Source organism: Oryctolagus cuniculus, chromosome 1 (genome assembly GCF_964237555.1).
Source record: "Oryctolagus cuniculus chromosome 1, mOryCun1.1, whole genome shotgun sequence".
Taxonomy (NCBI): Eukaryota; Metazoa; Chordata; class Mammalia; order Lagomorpha; family Leporidae; genus Oryctolagus; species Oryctolagus cuniculus.
The window spans coordinates 109,678,873-109,701,427 of NC_091432.1; the positions used below are offsets into that span (position 1 = coordinate 109,678,873).

Sequence of the window (22,555 nt, forward strand, 5' to 3'; positions counted from 1 at the left end):
GCTTATTGAGCACAGACTATGTTCTGGCTACTTCAAATGCATTATATCCCCTTTAATCCCATCTCATAGCTGGAGGAAGTGAGGCTCAGAGAGGCCCAAAGTCACATGGCCAGGAAAAGCAGAGCTAGGATGCCAATGGATGGTTTGCCTTGACCCTCAATTTCTACCACACCAGGCTTGCAATCCTCTTTATTTCCCCTCACACTCCAATGTATAAACATAGGTGAAAGCTCAGCCCACTGGCCTTCTCCCTCCATCCCCATCCATCCCCTGAGGCTCCACCTAACCCCTCAGAGTGCCATACAGCATCCTCTGGGAACCACTGTGGGCTCCAGCAGACCAGCACCCTCCTGCAACCGTAGCGGTGCAGAAAAACACTCCAGAAAGCCTTGCAGCTGCACCTGCCAGGGCGGGATCTGCACAGGGCCCGGAAATGCAGACAAAGCCATTCTGATGGCCATACTCCTGCCGTGGGCAGCCCCGCTGGCTCCCTGGCAGGGAGCACTCAGCTCTCCTGAAGTGCTTGTTCTTCAAGCATCACCCCGAACTCCACACACCCTTCCATGGATGACAGCAGTGCCTGTCTCCCCACTACCCCCATCAGGACCACCCCCACATGACCACAGCTGTCCTGACCATTGTGGAATAAAACATTTTTTCTCTAATCTCTTGAAGGCCACAACCAACCCCTCAGAGCTGGGAAAGTGAAAGAGATTTCTACCTCTCTCCTGCCCGCCCCAACCATGGTGCTGTGCACCTAGCTCCCTCCATTCTGGGGGTGCACTCACCAAAGGCTAATGTTGGTCCTGTGTGTCCCTCTCTTCATCCTTGTCGTCTTCCTGCAGCACCAGAGGAATGGCACACTCCCCAGGTTTTCTCTGCCTTAGGGTGTTTCTCTCCATTGCCTCTCATCCTACCCTAATAGCCCCAGTGCCACTGTCTGCCTGATACAGGCAATGGAGGCTCCAGGGCTGTTTTGCCAGATGGTGAACTCAGGGCCAGTCCTATCCTCTAGGTTTAAGTCTCAGAAGCACTACCCGAAACCCTAGTCCTCCCCGCATCCTGCTCCTACCCCACCTCTCTTCCATGCAATGGGAATATCACTGACTGGCTGAGACTGAGGCCCAGGTCAAGATGCTACTCACTGAGGGCGAGGCTCTTGGTTTGGCTAGGTGAGCATGCAAATACAATATGTAAATTATATGCAAATATGGGGCTTGCCCTTGGGTTCCTGGCACCCTGCCATTTCTGCTGCCTGTAGCTCACCCTATTCAGGCACCTGAGTACCAGCTAGAATCCACTGGGCTAGGGACTAAGAAAGCACTTGGGGTGCAGGAGCTCCTCAAACGTCCCCAAGAAAATCCTCCAAGGTCAAATGGGAGGAGAAGACTCTCCCAGCCAGAGCCCCCTACCTCCAAAACAAAGCTCTTGGAATACCCACCCTCCCCTCTCCTCCTCCACAGACAGAATCACCCTTCACCAGCCAGAGCAGAGGACCAAGCAAGTTGTAAGCATGGAATCCCCAGAGACACAGAGTGGGCAGAGGGCTTGAAGTGTGCACCCCTCCCCCAAAGGCCCTGGGTCTGGGGCTCCTGGGTTGCTGTTGGGTACCTGCTTCTTTAGCAAGCCATCACTGGGCCAGACCACTCCTCTCCCCACCTAGTGTGCCTGCCCACCTCTCTATCCATCAGCCCAAGAAACCCAAGCCTCACAGGCCGGGTCCTTGGGATCTGCTCAACTTCAGCACTGTCCTGGGTCAGCGGCTTACTTGCTTTTCCTTTCTAATTGAGTTCCCCTTGCTGCTGCAGAAATGAAAGGCAGCTGGCTTGGATGCCCAGGGATGCCAAGCGGCAGAGGCGTCTGCGGGCATCACGACAGCTCCATCCTCCCTCACGTTACACCAGGACCCGGGGCCTCTCTGCCCATCCGCCCCCTCCCCTAAGCTGTGTTTGCCATTCTGAGGTTTTAAAAACACATTCCCCAGTACACAGCAGCCCCCTCTACATACACACAAACACCCCGATTTAATTAGACACTGAATGGAGTTAGAGATTTTCTTAATGGCCTGACGAAGGCTTTTAATTTGGTCTTCTCAAGAGAGGAGAACCACGGGTCCCCATCCGTGAGGTTAGGGTGGGAAATGAAAAAAAATCAATGCAACCCATTATTTTGGCTTTTAGAAAACAGGAATTTTAGTGCCGGGGAAGCTTGTTCTTTTACACAGTAAAATGCAAATGCAGGCAACACAGATGCTGGCACGCTGGATGTAACAACGGAGACAGCCTCGCCAGGGTTCATCTGGCTGCCCAAACCTGGATTTGTTTTGGCAATAATAAGGTGGTTATTGGAGGCTCGATAACCGATTATTAAAACACCTTCCCAGTTTAGTTCTGGGGAATCGGTCTGAGCACAGACTTCATCAAAAAAAGATCTTCGGAGAGGAATGGAAATAACAGAAGCTTAAAACACATTCAATAACTGCTTAATTCCATCCAGAGGATGCTCCATCTCGCCCTGTTTTCCTCTCTCTCCCTGCCTCCTCCCGCTCCTCACAGATGGACGTACAAATTATTGCAAGAGGATATTGTTTTCTGTAACAGGCTAGAACATTCGCATTTACATTTTCCTTGGTGCCGCGGGGGTGACTGGCAACGGGAGAGAAAATACACCCAGCTCCATCTTTCCTGCTCTCTGCAGCACAGCCTCCCCGAGCCGCCTCCGCCACCCCCCTGCCACGCCACCCCAAGCAGAACAGGCCCCGGGGACCAGCCTGGCACCTAAGCCCCAATTACAGCACCCAGGAAAAGAAAGGGCTGTCTGGCGAGGCGCCCTGGTGCCCAGCCTTGCCGCTGGGGCCTGCAGACCCCAGGGCCCTGGAGGGCGGTCACACCTGGCCCCTCCAGCCACCCACGGGCCTGGGTAAGCTAAAAAGGCTTTTGCCCAGCCGGCTGTCCTGTTGCCTTCTAGGTCCTCCTCCACCCCCACCTCCATCTGCTCCCTCCCTATCAAATAGCTGGGGCTTCATTTATTCATGCGGGGCTCCTGGAAGGGGGAGGGGAGTCTCCTTCAGGTATTTACTTGGAGGGGTCTTGACCCCTGGGGGTGGGGAGTGGGCAGTTCTGGAAGATCCCAGGGGGCACAGGGCCCCGGGGAACCAAGCTGGACAGGAGTGTGGCCGCAGGAGTTCTGACCTCTGTTCTTGGCCTGACAAAATGGGAAAGGGGGTAGGAGGTGGTGAGAGCGAGAGATGGAGAGAGAGAGCTGCTTCTCACCTTATGTATTTTTAATATTAATGTAATTAAGGCTGCAAGCTGAGGCAGCCTGCGGGGGCGGAGGGAGGCAGGAAGAGCCTGGGGAGAGGGAAACTGGGGTGTGCCTTGGGGGACCGGGTGAACAGGAGGCAGGCTCCTGCTCTGCTGGGTGGGGTATTAGGCGCTGCGGGGGCAATGGGTTAAACAACCTGGGCCGGCCTTAGCGCACAAGCCTCTGGCCCACACTGGGTCTGAGAAACTCAACTACTTCCTCCATGATTCATTCAGGGGCCACCCCTTGCCCGGCACCCGCCAACCCGGCCAGTACTGGGGTCTTCGGTCCGGCTGTGGCGCGGCGTCATCTACACGCAACGCTTAACCCGCTTCCTCCCGGGCTTCGGCGGGGAGAGACAAGCACCCTCCCCGGACCCCTAGCCCTGCTGGCTTGCCCTTCCCCGTTGCCCAGGGGTCGCGAGTTGTCGCTTGGCCCGAGCAACCGCCGGGGCAATAGGTGGGAGAAGCAGCCCCAGGGACGCGAAGGAGAAAAGTTAGAGGGCTGAACAGGTAAAGCCGAGCTTGCCGGAGCAGGAGTGCTCCGCCGCTCAAGGGCGCGAGACTTTGACCGCCTCACATCCCGCCAGCTGCGCGCCCCGGGGCACGTCCTGCACTACAGCCTGGAACCCGGTCCGCCAGCTTCAGTCTGCTCCGGACTCGGTGCCCCGGTGCCTCGGACCGCTCAAGCCCGTCCCCTGCCAACCTCCCAGTGCCTGCTACTTCCCGGATCAGGGGCGCAGCGCCCCATCAGCAGGTCCGGACATGCCGGACACCTGGATCCACCCCTAGCAACCCTTTCTCTATCCCAGGAGACGGACACGCCCCCCAGCCCGAAGACTCGCCCCCAGGTCCTGTCGGCCAGGCGCCCTAGCGGAGAATCTTGCACCTTTGGGCGCGCTGCCTGGGGTGGCCGCGGCAGCGCGGCGAACCCGGGGCTAGCGCCCGGGGCATGGGGCTGGGGTGGGGTTGCGGGAGGTAGCCCGCCGGGTTTGGACACCAAACTTGCTCTTCCAGGGACCCCAGCTCTCGGGATCCCCAGCTCTGTCCGCGCTGCATGCAGCCAAGGGAGCGGACAAGCGCCATGCGGTGCGCCCGCATTCGCGCCAGGGCGGGGGTCCGGGGCGGCCGAGGGGCGCGCGGTGGAAGGAGTAACCGGCCGAGTCCGAGGTCCGAGTACGTGAACATTCCTCGGTGAAGAGTCATGGCCCGAGGACCCCTGGCCTCAGAAGGCACCCCGGGGTCCCAGCGCCACCAAGCCGCAGGAGGTGGCTACGGGGCTGGGGGAGGGATCCAGGGCAGAACCGCGGCTCTCTCAGGAGAGAGGGATGAGGGGCACCCTCGCCACCACCCCTACGGCGCGCCCCGAAACGGCGGGCGCGGTGGCCGGCAGAGCGGTCCTGGGCTGACTCTCACCCGGCCCCTCTCGGGGCGCTTGCTCCACCCCACTGCGCCCCACCCGGGGTCGTGGACCCGGGCCAGTCCCCGGGCACCTGGAGCCCGCTGGGTACCCCGCGTCTCCACCCGCCGCGCGCGCCCCGGCCCCGCCGCCTCCGCCGCCCGCCGCCCACGCGGGGCTCACCTTTGTGTAAAGAGTCCAGGAGCAGGAGGAAAGTTACCAGCCACATGCCATAAAGAGGCCCTATTCTCCGGGGAGGTGGTCCTGTGGCCGGCCGTGCGGCAGCGCCTCTCCCCCGCTCAGCGCGCTCCCAGCCGCCCGCACTCCGCGCCCCGCTCTCTCTGCTCCTCAGCCCAGCGCTCGGCGGCGGCGGCTCCTCCCTCCTCGGCTCCCCGGCTCCTGTCATCCGCGGGGCTGGGCCAGGCGGCCGCTCTCCCCGCCCCCCCGCTGCACCCCGGAAGGCTAGCGCTGCTCGAGCCCCCCGACACTGAACGGTCCCGGGCCCGCGAGCCCAGGGAGGGGGCGGGGGCCCGGAGCAGATGCCCCGACCCGGGTCCTCTGTCTGAAACCCCGGGGGTCCCATGACCCATGGATTGGGAGCCTACACCGGCACACAGGCGTCTGTCGGATGCGTGCCAAGGGTCCCGCCTTGCTCGGGCCAAGGACGCCCCTTTCTGCTGGCCCTCTCACCGCGGGCCAGCGCTTCCTGCCTCTTTTGGACTCAGTTTACCCCTCTTGGGTGGGGACGCACGGGTGTTTGGGGTAAAATCCAGTCTACAGTTGCTGGCGCTGTGGCTTAGTAGGCTAAGCCTTCACCTTTGGCGCCGGCATCCCATGTGGGCGCTGGGTCCTGTCCCGGCTGCTCCACTTCTGATCCAGCTCTCTGCCTGTGGCCTGGGAAAAGTGCTTCAGCCCCTGCACCTGCATGGGAGACCCGAAAGAAGCTCCTAACTTTGGATCGGCCCAGGTCCCACCGTTGCTGCCATTTGGGGAGTGAACCAGTGGATGGAAGACCTTTCTTTCTGTCTCTCCCTCTGTCTGTAATTCTACCTTTCAAATAAATAAATAAATAAATATAATATTTCAAAAAAAATCGTCTATGGTCCTGAGTGGACACGAGGTGCTGCTGGCCACCCACACTGCACTGCCTCCTGCAAGCCGCCTCCTGCAGAGCCCCTCCCGGGTACCCTGTCCACATCGCCCTCAGCACTGGGCAAGCTGTGAGGACTTAACAATCGTTTGTAGTTTAGCATCCACTCCACCTGTGTGTCTTCCTCCTTCCCCGCCTCCCAGCAGAAACCGTTGGATTCCTTATACTAACCTGCATACAGTTGGCATAAAATAGGACTTGAGTGAGGGCACCTTATCAGTTTCAAAAGGAATGTTGAGCACCTGCTGTGTACCAGGCACTGGGTTAGGCAAGACTGTTATGAAAGGTGGTGGGTATGGTTAGCAAACTCTCCTCTTGTCTTAATTCCAAAGTAAAAGGCCATGCAGGAGCCGGAAGAGGGGGCTACAGCAGCCCTGAGAATGGACTGTGAACCAGGACCCGGTCTCCCCTTCAGTGTGGAGTCATGGAGGTTGCTTTGGAGGTGCCCCGGCCATGTGGGGCGCCTGGACACCCTGTGGAGCCGGTTCTCTGCAGTCTGGACCGTGAAGGAGGGAGAAAGAGAGAGACTGCTGTTCAGCCCCATTTCACAGAGGAAGAATTTACTTCCCCTAAAATATCTTGCCTAAATTGAGGCAGGAGAACTAGGACTCCTAGATTTTGCCAAAATATCCCTAGAAATTTTAACTAAATTTTGAAAAGTGTGCGCTCACTACACGACATCAGCATTTGAACCATTTCCACACTCTCAGCTGTAGCACTCAGCGGCGTTACGTGCATCCACAGTGTTATGCGGCCGCTGCCCCTGCCCTGTCCTGTCACTGTTTCAAACGGAGACTCTGCCTCCATTGAACAATAAACTCATCAGCCCCTCCCACACCCCACATTCTATGTCCCCTCTGTGAATTCACCTGTTCAGGGCCCCTCACAACAGGCAGAATTAGACAGCATTTATCCCTTTGTGCCTGGCTTATTTTACTCAGCATAATGTTTTCGCGGTTCATCCATATTACAGTGAGTGTCACAATGTCATTCTCTGTAGGGTTGAGTAGTACTCTCTGTATGTGCTCACCGTTTGTTTATCCATTCATCCCTCTGTGAACACTTGGGCAGCCTCCACCTTTTGGCCATTATGAATAATGCTGCCCTGACCACAGGTGCACAGATACCTCTCCGTGTCCCTTTTGAGGATGTTCCCGGCCAGGGGACTGCTGGCTAAGATGGTCATTTTGTGTGTTAACTTGTTGAGGAATTGCTGGGCACATTACTTGCTATTTATATACAGTGCTTTAAAAGTTTAAAGGGCAATTGCTCCGAGTAATCCTCACGCTATCACTGAAGCTCTGTCAGTCCCTTTTTATCATTTTCTAAATTTGTTTTTCATTTTATGTGAAATGCAGAGAGACAGAGAAACAGAGATCTTCCATCCGTTGGCTCACTCCCCAGATGCCCGCAACAGCTGAGACTGAATCAAGCTGAAGTTAAGAGCCTGGAACTCAATCTGAGTTTCCCACGTGGGTGGCAGGGACCCAAATACCTGAGCCATCAGCTGCTGACTTCCAGGCTGCGCGGCCACGGAGCAGGAAGCTGGAGCAGATACTGAGAAGCCAAGACCCGAGCTGAGCACTCTAACGTGGGCATCCCAGGCAGCGTCGTCACTGCTGCACCCAACACCCACTCCTATCAGCCCCACTTAAACACGTGAGAGAACGGATGCACAGCTTGTCAAGGTCACCCAGTGTGTATCAAAAGCAGGACTTGAACTCAGGTCTCCCAATTCCAGAGCAGAGCTGGAGGCTCTACGCTGTGCTGCCTCCCTTGGTGGCTCAGCTCCATGATGCTAAATGTGTTTGCACTTGGAGAGCTGGCAGGTGCATACACGGGCCCAGGACAGAGACACAGGGAGCAGGCTGCAGGGTGTTTGAGATGAGCAGCCCACTCCTGCGCTCCACGGGTGAACACACTGAGGCTCACAACACATGGGTCTTCTGGTCTCACTCCCTTCCCTCACCACCCCCAGCCTACGGGGTCACGGTCCCATCACACCCCTTCCCTTCCCAGCGAGGTGGTCACTGAGAGGAATTCAGTTATTTAAAACTAAGCCTGGTGACCCAGAGCACCTGGTCAGGCCAGGCCTAAAATAGACCGCTAAGTCAGACAGGACGAAAGGGGCTGCTGTCTGCTGGGGCTGGAGTGGGCCCGGGGGGGTTCAGCGCAGCTGCTCCGGCTTGGGGCCTCACACCGGGAAGGAGAGGAGGACAGCGCTTCCTCCACGCACCTCAGTCCCTCCTGTAACCTCAGTGCTCCTTTTACGCTGGGCATTCCCCCGAAGGTTGAGGTCGGTGACCACAGTGTGGCTGTTCCCTGAAGAGGAGCTATGCTGTGGACACAGAGGGGAGGGCAGGCTCGGGGACTCCCTGACTCCGAAGGAGGCCTTGGATGCAGACAGAGCCGAACTCTCCATCCGGTTCTGCCCCTTGCTAGCTGGAGGCCTTGGGAAATGCATGTTGCCGAGTCTCAGTTCCCTGTCCTGTAAAGTGGCGGCGACAGCTCACACAGCCACCTCTGCAGGGATTAAGCAAGCCCACAGCGGGTGCTTGGTGAGCACAGGCAAATAGCACTTAGGTCACTGGTTTTGTTCACAAGGACCTTGACCAGAGGAAGAGCTCAGCTGGGTGACATCCTGCGGTCCTGCTGTGATGAGGCACGAGACCACAGAGACATAGGAGGTGCACCTGAAGGCTGGGAGAGGCTGGGGAGATGGCTCACGGTGGAAGGACCTGAAACAGATGACCCTTTTGCGTTTTGTCTTTTCCATTGCCCAGGTTTATTCCTCCTTAGCATTTAGGAGAGTATCTCAGAAGACAGCCTGGCTGAGAGGTGTTCAGAAGTGCCCCCTTCACTGGGGGCTGTACAATGGGCAGTGAGGCTGGCAAGACCGGGTCAGCAGGAGTCCCAGCCAGAGATCTCCGAAGGAAGAGTGTGACTTAGGGGAGGAGAGGCGGGGGGCTTGTCCCTCCCCCTGCCCACTGTGAACCCTGACATTCTGCTGCACATTTCGCTGACATTTGGGAAGGGCCATTTTATTTGGATAAAAGAGACAGTTCCTTCTCAGTCCTAAATTGGATGGAAACCGTGCCACCCACACCCAAATGTGTGCACACCAGAGTGAGCACAAACAGAGTCACCCAGGCAAACATTCCCGTGTGCAGGTAAACATAAACACCTAATGACAGGCACACCTGTGCCGAAGCTCAGTTTGAATGCACTCCAAAAACCCTGCACTGGCACCCAAGCAGAGGTCCTCATTCTTCAAAAACAGAAGCCTCAGATCTGTGGGGGTCTCGCCTAGGAGGGGCCCACCACCCATTTAAAGTGGCTGCTTTCCACACTGTGCTGCAACAGAACACTGGACGACGATGAGCAGGCTATCTTTCGGTTTTTGTTTTCCGGTTTCTTTCTGTGTTTTACCCGTGCCAGCTGAAGCCGCTACATGAAGTCACTGGAAGGTGAGCCCTCTCCAATTCAGGTTAATCATGGATATTTATGGGTATTATTTTGCCATGTTATATTAAGACTAGAGCCATCATGAGAAACAGCAGATGTTTTTATTGTTTAACCCAAACAATAAGCTTATATATTTTGGATATTTTTCTTCAAAAACAAAAGCGTGTAATTATTCTCACAAAACCTTCATATGTGCTCTGAAATTATTTGACAATTTCAGAATAAATATGGTTTTCATGAAAGGAATCAATGCTGGCCCAGGTGAATGTTAAAATTGGGGGTCACAATGCTAATTTGAGATTGACCTTCTTGGTACTTGTTCATTGATTCAGGGAGGGAAAAGAGCCACAAGGATTTCTCTGCTTATGTTTTCAATTTGTAATTGGCTTTACTGCTATAGAAAGGGCCCCAGACTCTGAATGAGAGTGCTGGGTTCTGGTGCCATCTCTTCACCATAGCCAGCTGTGTGATCTAGGGTAAGCCACATGCCCTGGGCCTGCCCCACGGGTGTGCTTGGTTGTCCCACAAACGTGTGATGCTCTCGGCAGCAGGCGAAAAACAGAATACAAACTACCTGGCCGGCGCTGCAGCTTACTTGGCTAATCCTCTGCCTGCGGCACTGGCATCCCGAGTTCTAACCCCGGTTGGGGCACCAGTTCTGTCCCTTCTGCTACTCTTCCAGTCCAGCTCTCTGATGTGGCCCGGGAAGGCAGTGGAGGATGGCCCACGTGCTTGGGCCCTGCACTGCATGGGAGACCAGGAGGAAGCACCCGGCTCCTGGCTTCAGATCAGTGCAGCACGCCAGCTGTAGCAGCCATTTGGGGGGTGAACCAATGGAAGGAAGACCTTTCTCTCTGTCTCTCTCTCTCTCTCACTAACTCTGCCTGTCAAAAAAAAAAAAAAAAAAAGAAAAAAAAAAAAGAAAGAAATACAAACTCCCATATAGAAAAACTCAGAAGCACACAACCACACATAAAAACACCCACATACATGTGAACTACTTCCATCACCTGGAGTTGGAGGTGGTCACAGTTCACAGACCCTGGCGCCCAGAGAAGGCAGTGCGTGTCATGAGATGATGCAAGTGCACCTCTAACCAGAATTCTACACATTTAGCTCAGACAATGTCCCAGCACCTCTTGCCGCTTATCCTAACCGCATTTTGGATGGGAACGTCATTGGAACTGAGTTTCCTACAAGGGCCCCATCACCCTTATTCAGATCTCTGTCTGAGTAGTGACTTGGGCAGGGGCAGGGGCCCCCAGCGTAGCTGGAATCTTTAGTGTAAGTTTGGCCTCTCTCCTGCTATTTTTTTTAAAGATTTTATTTATTTTATTTGAGAGGTAGAGTTACAGACAGTGTGAGAAAGACAGAGAGAACAGTGAGAGAGAGAGACAGAAAGAAAGGTCTTCTTTCTGTTGGCTCATTCCCCAAATTGCCGCAACAGCTGGAACTGCACCGATCCAAAGCCAGGAGCCAGGAGTTTCTTCCGGGTCTCCCACGTGGGTTCAGGGGCCCAAGCACTTGGGCCATCTTCTACTGCCTTCCCAGGCCACAGCAGAGAGCTGGATTGGAAGGGGAGCAGGCGGGACTAGAACCGGAGCCCATATGGGATGCCAACGCCACAGGAGGATTAACCTACTGCGCCATGGCGCCGGCCTCTTCTGCTATTTTTTATTTTTTGTTGTTGTTTTCAAGTTTATTCACTTATTGTAATTTATTCGAAAGGCAGAGAAGGGAGAGAGAGAGAGAGGAAGGGAGAGAGCTCTTCCATCTGCAGGTTCACTCCCCAAATGTCCAAAACTGCTGAAGCTGGGCCAGGCTGAAGCCAGAAGCCGGGAACTCCATCTGGTTCTCCCACATGGGTGGCAGGGACCAACCGCTTGAGACTCCCAGGGTGCACATCAGCAGGAAGCTGGATCAGAAGCAGGATTGCGGGGACTTCTCCACCAGGCACTCAGAAATGGCACGCGGTGTCCCCAGTTGCTGCCTAGCCCACTGCCTCACGATGGTCACCCCCATCCCCCTGTGCCTTCTCAGCTCACAACTCGGAAACTGAGCGAGGGCTTCCATGAAGTCCAAATTTGAAGGAGCTGGAGCTCATCGACACACTGCCCTCTAGGAAGAGAGTGGGGGTGGGGAGGGAGGAATCCAAACTGAGGGAGAAGACAAAAGGAGCGGGCACTCCCTTTGCTGCCACAGTCACCTTGCTTGGGTGACTTTTGATCCAGGAGACATTCGCGATGCTATCGAATTTTGTTTAGCTTCTGTGTACTTTTCTAACCACTCTTGTATTCTCAAGTCTCCAGTGCGTCCTCCTCCTGTTGAGTCTTCTTGTTCAGCCAGGCCTGCCTGGACACCCCCAGCTCTCTGACCGGTCCTCTCTGTGGCCACTTGGCTTCCAGCTCTCATCCCTTTGTCCTGGATTGTGGCTCGTTATGCACACATGACCCTAGCCCTTCGCATCTGTACCTGCAGGCCCCAGGCTGGTGCCTCCTTGCACCGGGGGAGCCCTCGGTAAATGCTGATTGAGCAGCTGGCCGGGCTCATTCCCCCAAGGTCACACACACCTGATTACAGCCCCACGTGTCACACGTGTCCTTTCACTGTAATCAAAGCCCTCTGCTTTGAACTTCCCCTCTGCACACTCTGGCCTCAGAGGACGGCAGAGCCTACAGGAGTCCTGAACCCAATGCTGAAGAAGTACCCACAGACACCTGCTCAGCCGGCACCCTCATCACCCTCATCACCGTGTGCATGGCTCCCTTCCTCTTTGCTTCTTCACCAAACATGTGCAGATGGGGCCAGGACTGCTTCGCTCACTGCAAGGGTGACAACGCCAAAGCTTGGAGGGCTTCAGGGGCAGAATTATCACAAAACCAAAAAAAAAGCTCAAGCTTCAGGGTCCCTGAGGGCCCCAGGAATGTTCCCGTGGTCAGCGATGAGTGGAGAACGTGCAGGAAGGAGGTTAGCAGCTGCCCCTTTCGTCTGCTGACTCCCCAGTGGGCCCGGTGGGCATCTGGGGGCTGTACCCCAGGCTCAGGTGTGGGGGCTGTGCTCATGCCGCTGACAGGCAAGGTCACTCCTCCTCCAGTGGAGGACACGCTCCTGCTCACTTGGCAAGGGACACCAGCTTGCAGGACCGGAAGTTGTGACATGGGGGCCTGAGCTGCCTGCACAGAGGGCTATGTGTAGGGGGCAAGAAGCAGTGTTTGCTATATGTGGAGTCAGAAGCCAGTTTGTGTATAATTGGGAGCAGAAGTAATGAAAAAAGCAGCAGTGTAGAGGCTCATCAGGCAATTATTTAACACGAATGCCAGGTTATCTGTCTAGATTCTGAGATGCTCATGGTATTTGTCAGTTTTTCCAAGATTTGGGACTTGCTGCAATCACTTTTTGTCATTCTGAACTAATAATCACATTCATACCTAATTTTATGTTCCTTAAAGAGGCTCTGGGCTACGCTCCTGACCCTGCAAAACCTGAATGCAGCCTGGGAATTTTCCCAGGGTCCCACTGGGGAGGTGGAGCTGGGCCCAGCCCGGGATTGCTGGATTTTGGCCAGGGTTCTTCCCCTGCCTCTGAGGCCTTAACTCCGTGTGTAAATCGCCTGTTGATACAGGGCTGTGCACATGGAAGTGCTTCAAAGTGCATGTCCACCTTGAAGAGATCGTCATCCACAGGGAGAAGGAACTCAAGGCTCCAGCCCATGGTGGTGACCTTGACTTGGAGGACAGAAGTCTCTTCCTGGGACATCTGGCCTTGTCACCACACATCTGACCTGTGGGTCCCCATATGGGAAGACCTCAGCACAGAGGAGGGCTTAGGGCCACCCTAGTCACCTGTACAGTCTCTCTGCAGGACAGCATGGACAGGCCACCAAGCGAGGACAACTGAGATGCCCCTGAAAGCCCAAGAGTCTGGGTGGGTGCTGTGATATCTATATCCCATACGAGAGCACTGGTTCGAGTCCCAGCTATTCTGCCTCCGTTCCAGCTCCCTACTACCATGCCTGGGAGGTAGCAGATGGTGGCTCAAGTACTTCAGCTCCTGCCACTGATGTGAGAGACTCAGATGAAGCTCCTGGCTCCTGGCTTCAGTCTGGCCCAGCTCTGGCTGTTGTGGCCACTTGGGATGTGAACCAGCAGATGGAAGATCTTGATCCTTCTCTCTCTCTCAAGAATCTATAGAGCATACCACTCTGAGCAGGAAGAATGTGCAGCCCAGAAATTCCACCTCTTGGGGGTCAAAGTCACAGAGCCCGAGGTGCCCCAGTGCTGTGTGGAACCCAGGGGGGCTTTTGTACCCCCACCACCTCGCCTGGCCCCACCCCAGCCTCAGGCTGTCTCTACATCCCACAGGTCAGGCAACCCACCCCTGGTTCCATGCTGCCAGGGACAAGAGCTCCCCCCCCACTCAGAAGTGCATCGTGGTTGTCTAGGATCCTGCACACACTCCTCTTTCTGGAACCCCCATCCGCCGTGGCCCCTGGACTTCACAGGAAGTGCCCAGTCTCTGCCAGATCACAGCCTCCCAGTGGTCCACGGCAGCCGTGCAGCCCCACGCCCGAGCCTCCCTTCTGCCAGACTAAATCCTTCCAGTAGCCTCTCCTTCGTGACGTTGGCTTATACTCAATTTCAGCCGCATCTCTCCAGACCGCGAGGTCTGAGGCACCCTGAACACGACACTACTGCTCCCAGAGAGGCCTGTGCCCTTCTCCTCCGGTCGCTTGAGAGTCTGTCAGCATTCTGGGGGCTCACCTCCCCTTCCCCATGAGCTGCTACCACACCGGCCCCCTCGGCCCCATGACCCTGGCATGGATTATTCGTGAGGGAAGCGTGGTTAGCTGGGAGGTGACATGGTGCCTGGGGCAAGTGGCACCACCTCCCTACAGACCCGGGGGAGACTCTGCACATTGTGCACAGTCCCAGCTGAGCCCCCGCAGCAGGTGGCGGGTGGCGGCGTGCAGGTGAGAACGCCACACTGGAGGCAGAGGTCCCGGCTTCCAGCCACCCTGGTCTTGAAGGCTAAGTGTCCTGAGCAAACTTGATCTTTTTAACCAACCCAGGCCTAAAAGCAGAAAGATCTAATATGACATTTCCTCAGTGCTTCATGAGCAGGTAACGGGGGCGGGGAATGAATTCATGGTCAAACAGGCTCAGAAAACACTGGGAAAACCAAAGGTACATAGGTTTCGTGCCAGAGCCGTAAACACATGGGCGTGGTGAATCTGAGTGGCGGGGATGGCGTCAGGTGTTTGGGAATAATCAGTTTCTCACTTCTCTCGCTCTAAACACGCTGTCCTTTTGCTCCTGGCCCCACTTGACCTAGAGGAGGCATAGCACGTTGGTCACTCATTCTTCTAAGTTTGTCCCCAGCCCCGTACAAATTATCCTGGGATCCCTAGAAAGCCCAACACGTGCGGCTCCGATCCTCAGGGAGCCTGCACCCCAGTGCGGACAGTGCTCAGCGAGACACAGGGCCAGAAGGCCAGAGCAGGTGCAGACCCGGTGCTATGGCGGAGGCACGGCGGCCGGCAGGTGCAGAGCACCCCGGGTCACTCAGAGGCAGGGCTGCCTCTGTCTGGGTCAGGCTGTCCATGCTCTTTACCCACCCATTGTGCCTGCCTTGCGCCCCCTCCCTCCTCTGCACCCAGGCAGGGGCTGGGCCCTGGGGAGGCCCTTGGCGGGTATTTGTCAGACAAAGGCATGACGGCCTGGGTGGGTTCCGTGGCTTTTAACCTCATCTAGTGCTGGGGTTTGATGAGAATGGAGAGAGCTGCCCGAGCTCAGAGGAAGGAGCTGTCGGCAGAAACCCAGTAGGAGGTAGGAAGCTGGGCTTCAGGGGTGGGAAGCCCAGGCCAGCAGAGCCACAGGGAAGAGGCCCCAGAAGGTGTGAGGAACAGGGGCCCCTGTGGGGCGCCAGGAAGGTCTGGCTCTACCCACCCGAGACCCCTCCAAGCCCAGGGCGGCTCAGGGCCGAGTCTCTGAAGACTCCTCAGTCAGAGCCCGGAGCACTGAGCTGGATCAGCCAATCACAAGCATAGCCATGGCCTCTGAAGGCCAGCGCCCTGCAAGTGCTCCAGCGGCTCAGCCCCAACCACACCTCCATCGCCCGTGTGCAGCTGGTGTCATTAGCATCATGGCTAACAGACAAGGACATGGGGGCACGGAGAAATGACCTAACTCAGCCAACTCCACAGCGACTGGGGGTCAGAGGATCCAGCCCAGCCGCCTGGCTGCAGGGTCTGCACTCTGCATCAGATGTGTGTGCTGGTAGTGTTTTCACGGTTGCCTTTTTCAAAGGTATTAGCTATTTATCTGAGAGGCAGAGAAGAGAGAGAGAGAGAGGAGAAGGAAAACTCAGAGAGCCCCCACTCACTGGTTCACTCCCTGAATGGCTGCAGTGGCTGGGGCTGGGCCAGGCTGACGCCAGGAGCCCCGTCCAGGTCTCCCACATGGGGGGCAGGGACCTAACTACTTGAGCTGTCGCCTGCCGCTTCCGAGGGTGTGCATAAGCGGGAAGCTAGAACCGGAAGTGGAGCCAAGACTCAAACTCCAGCACTCTGACAAGGGTTGTGGGTGTTCCCAGTACTGGAACTGTTGGACAAAATGCCTGCCCAGCTGGTACTTTTTAAAAAGGGAACAGGGAACATTTCAAATATAGCAAGGGCGAGGGAAGAGTAGGATGAACGGTGATGCACCCATTCACCAGATGCAGCAATTGTTCACTGAAGGTCTGTTGCGTCCACGCCCTTCCACTCCCGGATGTGTCAGAAGCCAGCTCCCCCACCCCCCGTAATTGTGTAATTTCCCCCAGGGCATCTACGTACACACATCTCTAAATGATAAGGCCAAAGGCCCATTCTCAGCCACAGCCGTTGGCACTGTCCTGACGGAGGGCCTCCCTGGGCCAGGCACAGCCCCGCCCCTCCCCTCCCCCCACCAGGTTTCAGGCTGGCCTCACCCCAAACAGCTGCACCTGCGGCCGAGATGCAACTGGTTCATGTGGCAGCCTGGTTCTCAAGCCTTCACCTCACAGGGCTGCCCGGCCTCCCTGAGTGCCCTTCTCTCTATAGCGGAAACTGCGCTCAGTCTATCTAGAGTTGGGAAACACCCAGGCACCGGGGCTCTCTGCCTGGCAGAGCTGTTGCCACGTGGATGAGAAATCTTCCTCCATGAGTTCAATCCTGAACTCCAACGCTGGCCATGACCCTAATCCTGGTCTCTAAATCAAGGTGATGAAAGGGGATCTCAGCTGCCCCAGACGGAACAGAGAAAGAAGTACAGGTGGGAGGGATTTGAAGCACCTGGAGTCAGAGGATAACTGTGCCTCGTAGGTCTCACCTTTCACATCTGCAGCAATGGGTACATAACAGCCGTCTGGCAGGGTGATTGTCCAAGAAGACAAGTTTCCTCCTCCGAGTTGTTGGGCTAGAGGGGATGCAGTACCTGATAGGGCCAGCAGGTGTCACCCAGAGACTGAGTACCAGAAACCTCCGGGCCGGGGTTGGGGCTACTCCATGGAGGGAATTAACGCTCAATGCTAGGTCCAGCTGGACTTGCAGAAGCGGAACAAAGCTCACCTGCAGGGGTTCCCCTTAGAAACGTCAGTCTCAGGCTGTACTTCGAGTTGAGGAGCAGAGCTTGGCAGCCTCAAAGCATGCGCACATAAAGCCCCCCACGGCCAGACGGGCATCCACGCTCCCGCTTCACAGACGAGGAAATGGAGGTTTCCACTCCCGTGTCCTGCTCACACTCAGGAACACACGCAGCTCACTCCCGTCTGCCGGGGACGCGTGTACGATAGCCCCCCACCCCAAGGGTTTAGACACTGAGGGAGCTGCCGCGGCCGCCCCCCGCCCCCACTCCCGCCCTCGCCGCGCCGCGCCGCGCCCGCTCCCCCTCATCTCCACTGCCATTTGAGCAGGCCAAGGACAGTGTTTTCCGCCCCTGTGGGGAAAGGCTTGGATCTGGGAAGAGTTCCAGGGCGGCGAGGACAGATCCCCCACGGGTGACCCGGAACAACCGCCGTCACACCTGCACCCCCTGGCAGGGGCGACCCAGGGAGAACCGGGCCGCCTCGCCCACTCCGCGCGGCCCCTGCGCGTGGCTCTGCTCTCCCGGGAGCCCGGCCAGCCCTGCCACCGCGCCCGCGGCCGGCTGCCCCTAAGTCCCAGGCCTCGGCGCAGGGAACTTGGTTGTCTGGCTCCCCCTAGTGCCCCTGGCCGGGAAGGCAGCGCCAGAGCGGCCCTAGTTCAAATGCCCAAGCCCGTGGGCCGTCCTCACCTAAGTCCAGCTTCACTCCTGGCCCCTGGCCAAAGCCTCTATGGGCCTCTATGAACTACTGGAGGTGACGCGCCGGGGCCTCTCATTCTCAGCCCAGGTGGGCGGGCTGGGGCCGACACCACGCAGGCATCCCTCTTGTACCTGGCTTTCCCTGGCTCCTCTCCTGGTTCCAACACAACCAGCAACACACATGCATGCACACATGCACACACAACGTACACACGTGCACACGCATGCATTACCCCACGCATGCTCAAACATGCACACACAGAAAATCCAAATCAAAGCTCCTTTTTTTTTTTTTTTTTTTTTTTTGGACAGGCAGAGTTAGAGAAAGGTCTTCCTTCTGCTGGTTCACCCTCCAAATGGCCACCACGGCCGGTGCACTGTGCCAATCCAAAGCCACGAGCCAGGTGCTTCCTCCTGGTCTCCCATGTGGGTGCAGGGCCCAAGCACTTGGGCCATCCTCCACTGCCTTCCCAGGCCACATCAGAGAGCTGGACTGGAAGAGGAGCAACTGGGACAGAATCTGGCACCCCAACCGGGACTAGAACCCGGTGTGCTGGTGCCGCAGGCGGAGGATTAGCCTAGTGAGCCGTAGCGCCGGCCAAGAGCTCTTTTTTTTTTTTTTTTTTTTGACAGGTAGAGTTATAGACAGAGAGAGACAGAGAGAAAGGTCTTTCTTCCGTTGGTTTACCCCCAAAATGGCTGCCATGGCCGGCGCTGCGCCAATCTGAAGCCAGGAGCCAGGTGCTTCTCCTGGTCTCCCATGCGAGTACAGGGCCCAAGCACATGGGCCATCCTCCACTGCCCTCCCGGGCCACAGCAGAGAGCTGGACTGGAAGAGGAGCAACTGGGACTAGAACACAGTGCCCATATGGGATGCTGGCGCCACAGGCGGAGGATTAACCAAGTGAGCCTCGGCGCCGGCCCCAAGAGCTCTTTTTCACTAGTGCTCCCTGGTCCCAGCACAGCAGCCTTGGGTCACTGTCCCTTCCGCTCAGGGGAAGTGGGCACCCACGTCTGAGCTGGCAGGGGGTTCCAGGGCAGCAGGCACCTGTACAAGGGTAGGCCGGGCCAAGCCTTTGGTGTGGCTGACGTGGTGCTCTGGACTGTGTGGCTGAGACCCGTGGCTGCCTTGTAGCCACTGTCCACTGAAGACTGGTCTCAAGCTGGAAAGGTTTCTCCATGTGGGGAAACTGAGGTTCAGAGGGAGCTTGCCCATAGGCACACAATTCACACATGACCATGTCGAGGTTAAAATCCAAGACCCCAGGTTCCAAGGCCTGCGATCTTAACCGTGACACAGGGGAGAAATGACAGTTGCCACCAGACCGGTCTATGTTGGAGCACAGCACACAAGCCCAGCCACCTGCCCAGACTCTGTACCCAACAACAGTCTGCAGGAGACCATGGTGGCAGGACCAGATGCACTCTGCAGAGGGCACAGCACACATGGGTCCCTGCAGAGTGGAGCGGGGAAGATGCTGGCCCTTCCCAGACTGCCCTTGAAGGAGAATGCAGATGGGACAGGGGACAGCAGTTCCATCCCGCCCTGGAGCCACTTCACCAAATAAGGGCGCAGCACCAAGGGCTGGTGGTGGACGCCAGGTGCAGACATTCAGGGAGAGCCAGGGAGATGCGGGTCCCCTGGCTTGTCCCCAGGGTGCCAGGGAAGGCTGGTGGGGACAGGTCCTGGGATAGCACAGGTCTATCCAGGTGGGCATCGGAGGGCTCAAGGCCATTTCAGAATGAATTTTTTAAAATATTTATTTATTTATTTATTTGAGAGGCAGAATTATAGAAAGGAAGAGACAGAGAGACAGGTCTTCCATCTGCTGGTCCACTCCCCAGATGGCTGCAATGGCCAGGGCTGGGCCAATCCGGAGCCAGGAGCCAGGAGCTTCTTCCAGGTCCCCGATATGGATGCAAGGGCCCAAGCACTTGGGCCATCTTCCACTGCTTTCCCAGGCCATAGCAGGGAGCTGGATTGGAAGAGGAGCAGCCAGGACTTGAACTGGTGCCCAAATGAGATGCCCATGCCACAGGCAGAGGCTTAGCGTGCTGCGCTACAGCGCAGACCCCTCCCCCAGGTGACTTTTTAAAAAATGTTTATTTGTTTATAATTGAAAGGCAGAGAGGGAGAGAGACGAAAGACAGAGAAAGCGTCTGTCCACTGGCTCCCTGAGTGATTTCCTTACCTGCAGGGAGAGTGTTTGGTCCGCGGACATGAACCTGAAATTGTATTTACTTCAGAGCTCCCAGGCAGCTGCGCCAGACACGTACTTGGCTACTGATTGATAGCCCTCTCTGGAAACAAAGACCCCGAGAGAATTCCACAGTCTCCTGGCTCCCGGCCAAGGCGGGCTCATCCCGGTGCCTTGTCACATGTGTCCCTCTGCCTCTGCACTTGCTTGCTGTGGCTGCTCCCACCACCAGGGGGCAGCCAGCATGCACCTAGGGGGGCGTGTGTCAGTGCCTGCACCCAGCTTCTCTGGTCAGGTCCGAGCAAGAGGCTTGGCGATGGCTTCCCGGCCACCTCCATCCCTTAGCAGTCACAGCCCCTTGAGTTTAAGCTGAAGCTTGGAACTTTCAGTCTTGTGTTTGTTTTTCCCAAAGCCAAGTTTAGAGACAGAGCCCAAGGTCACACAGCAGGGAAGTGAGTTCCCCCCTTCCACAGCTTGCTGGCCCAGCTCAGAACCACTTGCCCCCCTGCCCCTCCCTCATGCTGTGTGCACCTGTGTGCGCACCTGTGACACCTGTGTTCACAGTGACACCGAAGACGCCTGTTAGGGAAGCAAAGGTGGGAAATTCTTGAAACGGGAACCAGGTTTTGAGCTCTAGAAACAGACAGCCCCCAGGAGCCACTGAAGGCCTCCAGGAATGGGGGCGGGACTACGGGAGGTCACTGGGGGTCACAGGAAGCCAGGGTTTGGGCACTGCCACCCAGGACGCAGCTCGTTCCAGAGCTTTCCAGGCCGGAGGTGCGTGCACATCAGGGAGGCACGTGCCCCCATCTCCCGTCTCTATCCAAGGTCGAAGCTCTCAGCAGGATTCTTCCCCAGCACTCAGGCCTTCCACTCACAAACACCCAGCATGTCCCGGGCTGGGAGACTCCTGCACCAGACCCGGGAGGGGGCGCAGGGTCTGAGCCATGGGCTTCTCCCAAAGCCGAGACACCTGGGCACCTCCCGGGCTCTCCCAGTACAACCTGGTGTCTGCGCTGTCCTCCTGACAGCACTGCTGTGGCCCTGCTGGGAGGCCCGGGTCTGATCCATCTTCTCGGCCAGTGACCCGCTGCAGTGACACGGCAGGCTGGCCATGCCACCTGCCTCTGCGCTCCCCTGGTCAGGAGTTGGTCAGGCGGCTGATGAGGAATGGGCGCTTGGTGAGGAGCTGGTGAACTAGCCCAGAGGGCCCTGTGGAATCCTGGGGCACAGATCCACAGCAAGGCCACGGATTTCCCCAGCAGCAGCCCTGCTGTCCGGGAGCGTGGAGTGGCAGGGGGACCTGGGGCGAACCCCCTACAATGTCAGCACAGCACCCCCACCCACCACGCCCTGCTCCCACTGGAGGTGGGAACAGGGAGATCCTAGCAGGGATTCTTTGGCCCCTCCTTGTCCAACTGGGGAAGGTTCAGGATTGCCAGGGTGGGGTAAGGCTCTGTGCCAAGGTCCCAAAGCACTAGCAGAAATTAGAGGCCAGGGCAGGAGCACCCTCTTTCCGGGCAGATCAGCTGTGGAGTCCGTGCTTGTCCAGCCCCACCCTCCAATCCCTGGGATGGGTGGGCCATGCCTGGGCAGGAGCGGGCCCTGCCTCGGGCCGCCCAGCCCCACCCTCGAGCACCTTCTCTGCCCTCCCTGCGCTGTCACAGGCTGGGTGAGACGGGGCAGTGGGGCTGAGCATGCACGGGGCGGGGCACCACGGGGGCTCACCAGCCAAGCTCTTGCCCACGGCGGGGGGAGGGGGTGGGTGTGGAGTTGGGGGCCTCACCCCCAGGTCTTCCTGTCCTGGGATGTTGTGAGGAAAGGCTGTTGGCCAAGGATGAGCAGGCAAAGCTCCCCCCTCCCCCCAAGCTGCCCTCTGATGCAGCCAGCTTGTGGCCTTTAGTCTCCTGAGAGCACTCTCTTGGGCAGTGGGCAGGGACACGGTGGAGCTGTCCTCCTGCTTTGCCGGGCCACGCCCACCTGCTAGGCTGTGACTTTCAATTCTGGCTCCACACCAGTCTCCCCCAGGGCCGGAGTGAGACCCACCGATGCCCATCAGCTCAGGCCAAATCTGCATACGGACCCCAGCCAGGCCCCGCCTCCCCTTCCCACCCTGCACCTCTCTGCACCTAAGGGTTTGACGGTTCTGCGACTTGGCGGGGAGGGGCTGTGCGTGTGGAAGGAGAAGAACTCAGGGCTGTCCCAGGAAATGTGGGCGCTGGGAAGACCAAGCAGGAACCCCTGTGCCCCGGACCGTGGCCAAGGCCAGGCTGAAAACCGGCCATGGAAGGGAATCGGACTAAGCCTCATGCTCCCTCTGGTGGCAATAGGTGGAACTGCACTCTCAGGCCCAGGCTGCTTTTGTCAACTCTTGGATGATTAAGACCAATTCACGTGATCACTTCGCAGTGTGACTCAGTACAGATCTGAACTGTGGAAAATCCCGAAGGGAAGTGAAAGTTCAGCAGCTGCAGGCGACCTGACCTTCCTGGAGGGAGAAGGGGAACTGTTCCCTAGCGTCCTGGGGGGAGGGGGTCAGCCACACCTCCCCCCACCTGTCCCCAGGGGTCCCCTAGGGGCGTGTCAGGCTTCCTCCTGTGCGAACCCCACCTCAAGGGGCCTCTCCAGCAGGTCTGGAGGTTTGAAAAGGACCCGATGCAGTCTCACGTTTCTCCAGCAGGGGGTTTGCATCAGGGTCACCCACGGGAAGTGACTCACCCAGGACCCATTCCCCTCCAGAGCCC

At 57.3% G+C, this 22,555-nt stretch overlaps 1 protein-coding gene and 1 long non-coding RNA gene across 3 annotated transcripts in view; both read right to left on the bottom strand.

Annotated features, from left to right (window-relative positions):
• The window catches only part of DSCAML1 (DS cell adhesion molecule like 1), a 338,651-nt gene extending 333,559 nt beyond the window's left edge, over positions 1-5,092 (bottom strand). For both annotated transcript variants that reach the window (XM_070078766.1, XM_002708369.4), the window contains exon 1: positions 4,885-5,092. In XM_070078766.1, coding sequence (XP_069934867.1) covers positions 4,885-4,930 — 46 coding nt within the window. In that variant the 5' untranslated portion in view covers positions 4,931-5,092. The remainder of the gene's footprint in view (positions 1-4,884) is intronic.
• A 14,305-nt stretch (positions 5,093-19,397) lies between these two features.
• Positions 19,398-21,733, bottom strand: LOC127488147 (uncharacterized). Its single transcript, XR_007915599.2, has 3 exons — positions 20,343-21,733; positions 19,806-19,914; positions 19,398-19,589 (listed from the first exon to the last, which is right to left on the bottom strand). It is a non-coding gene; the product is annotated as an uncharacterized lncRNA (long non-coding RNA).
• Between the last annotated feature and the right edge of the window lie 822 nt (positions 21,734-22,555).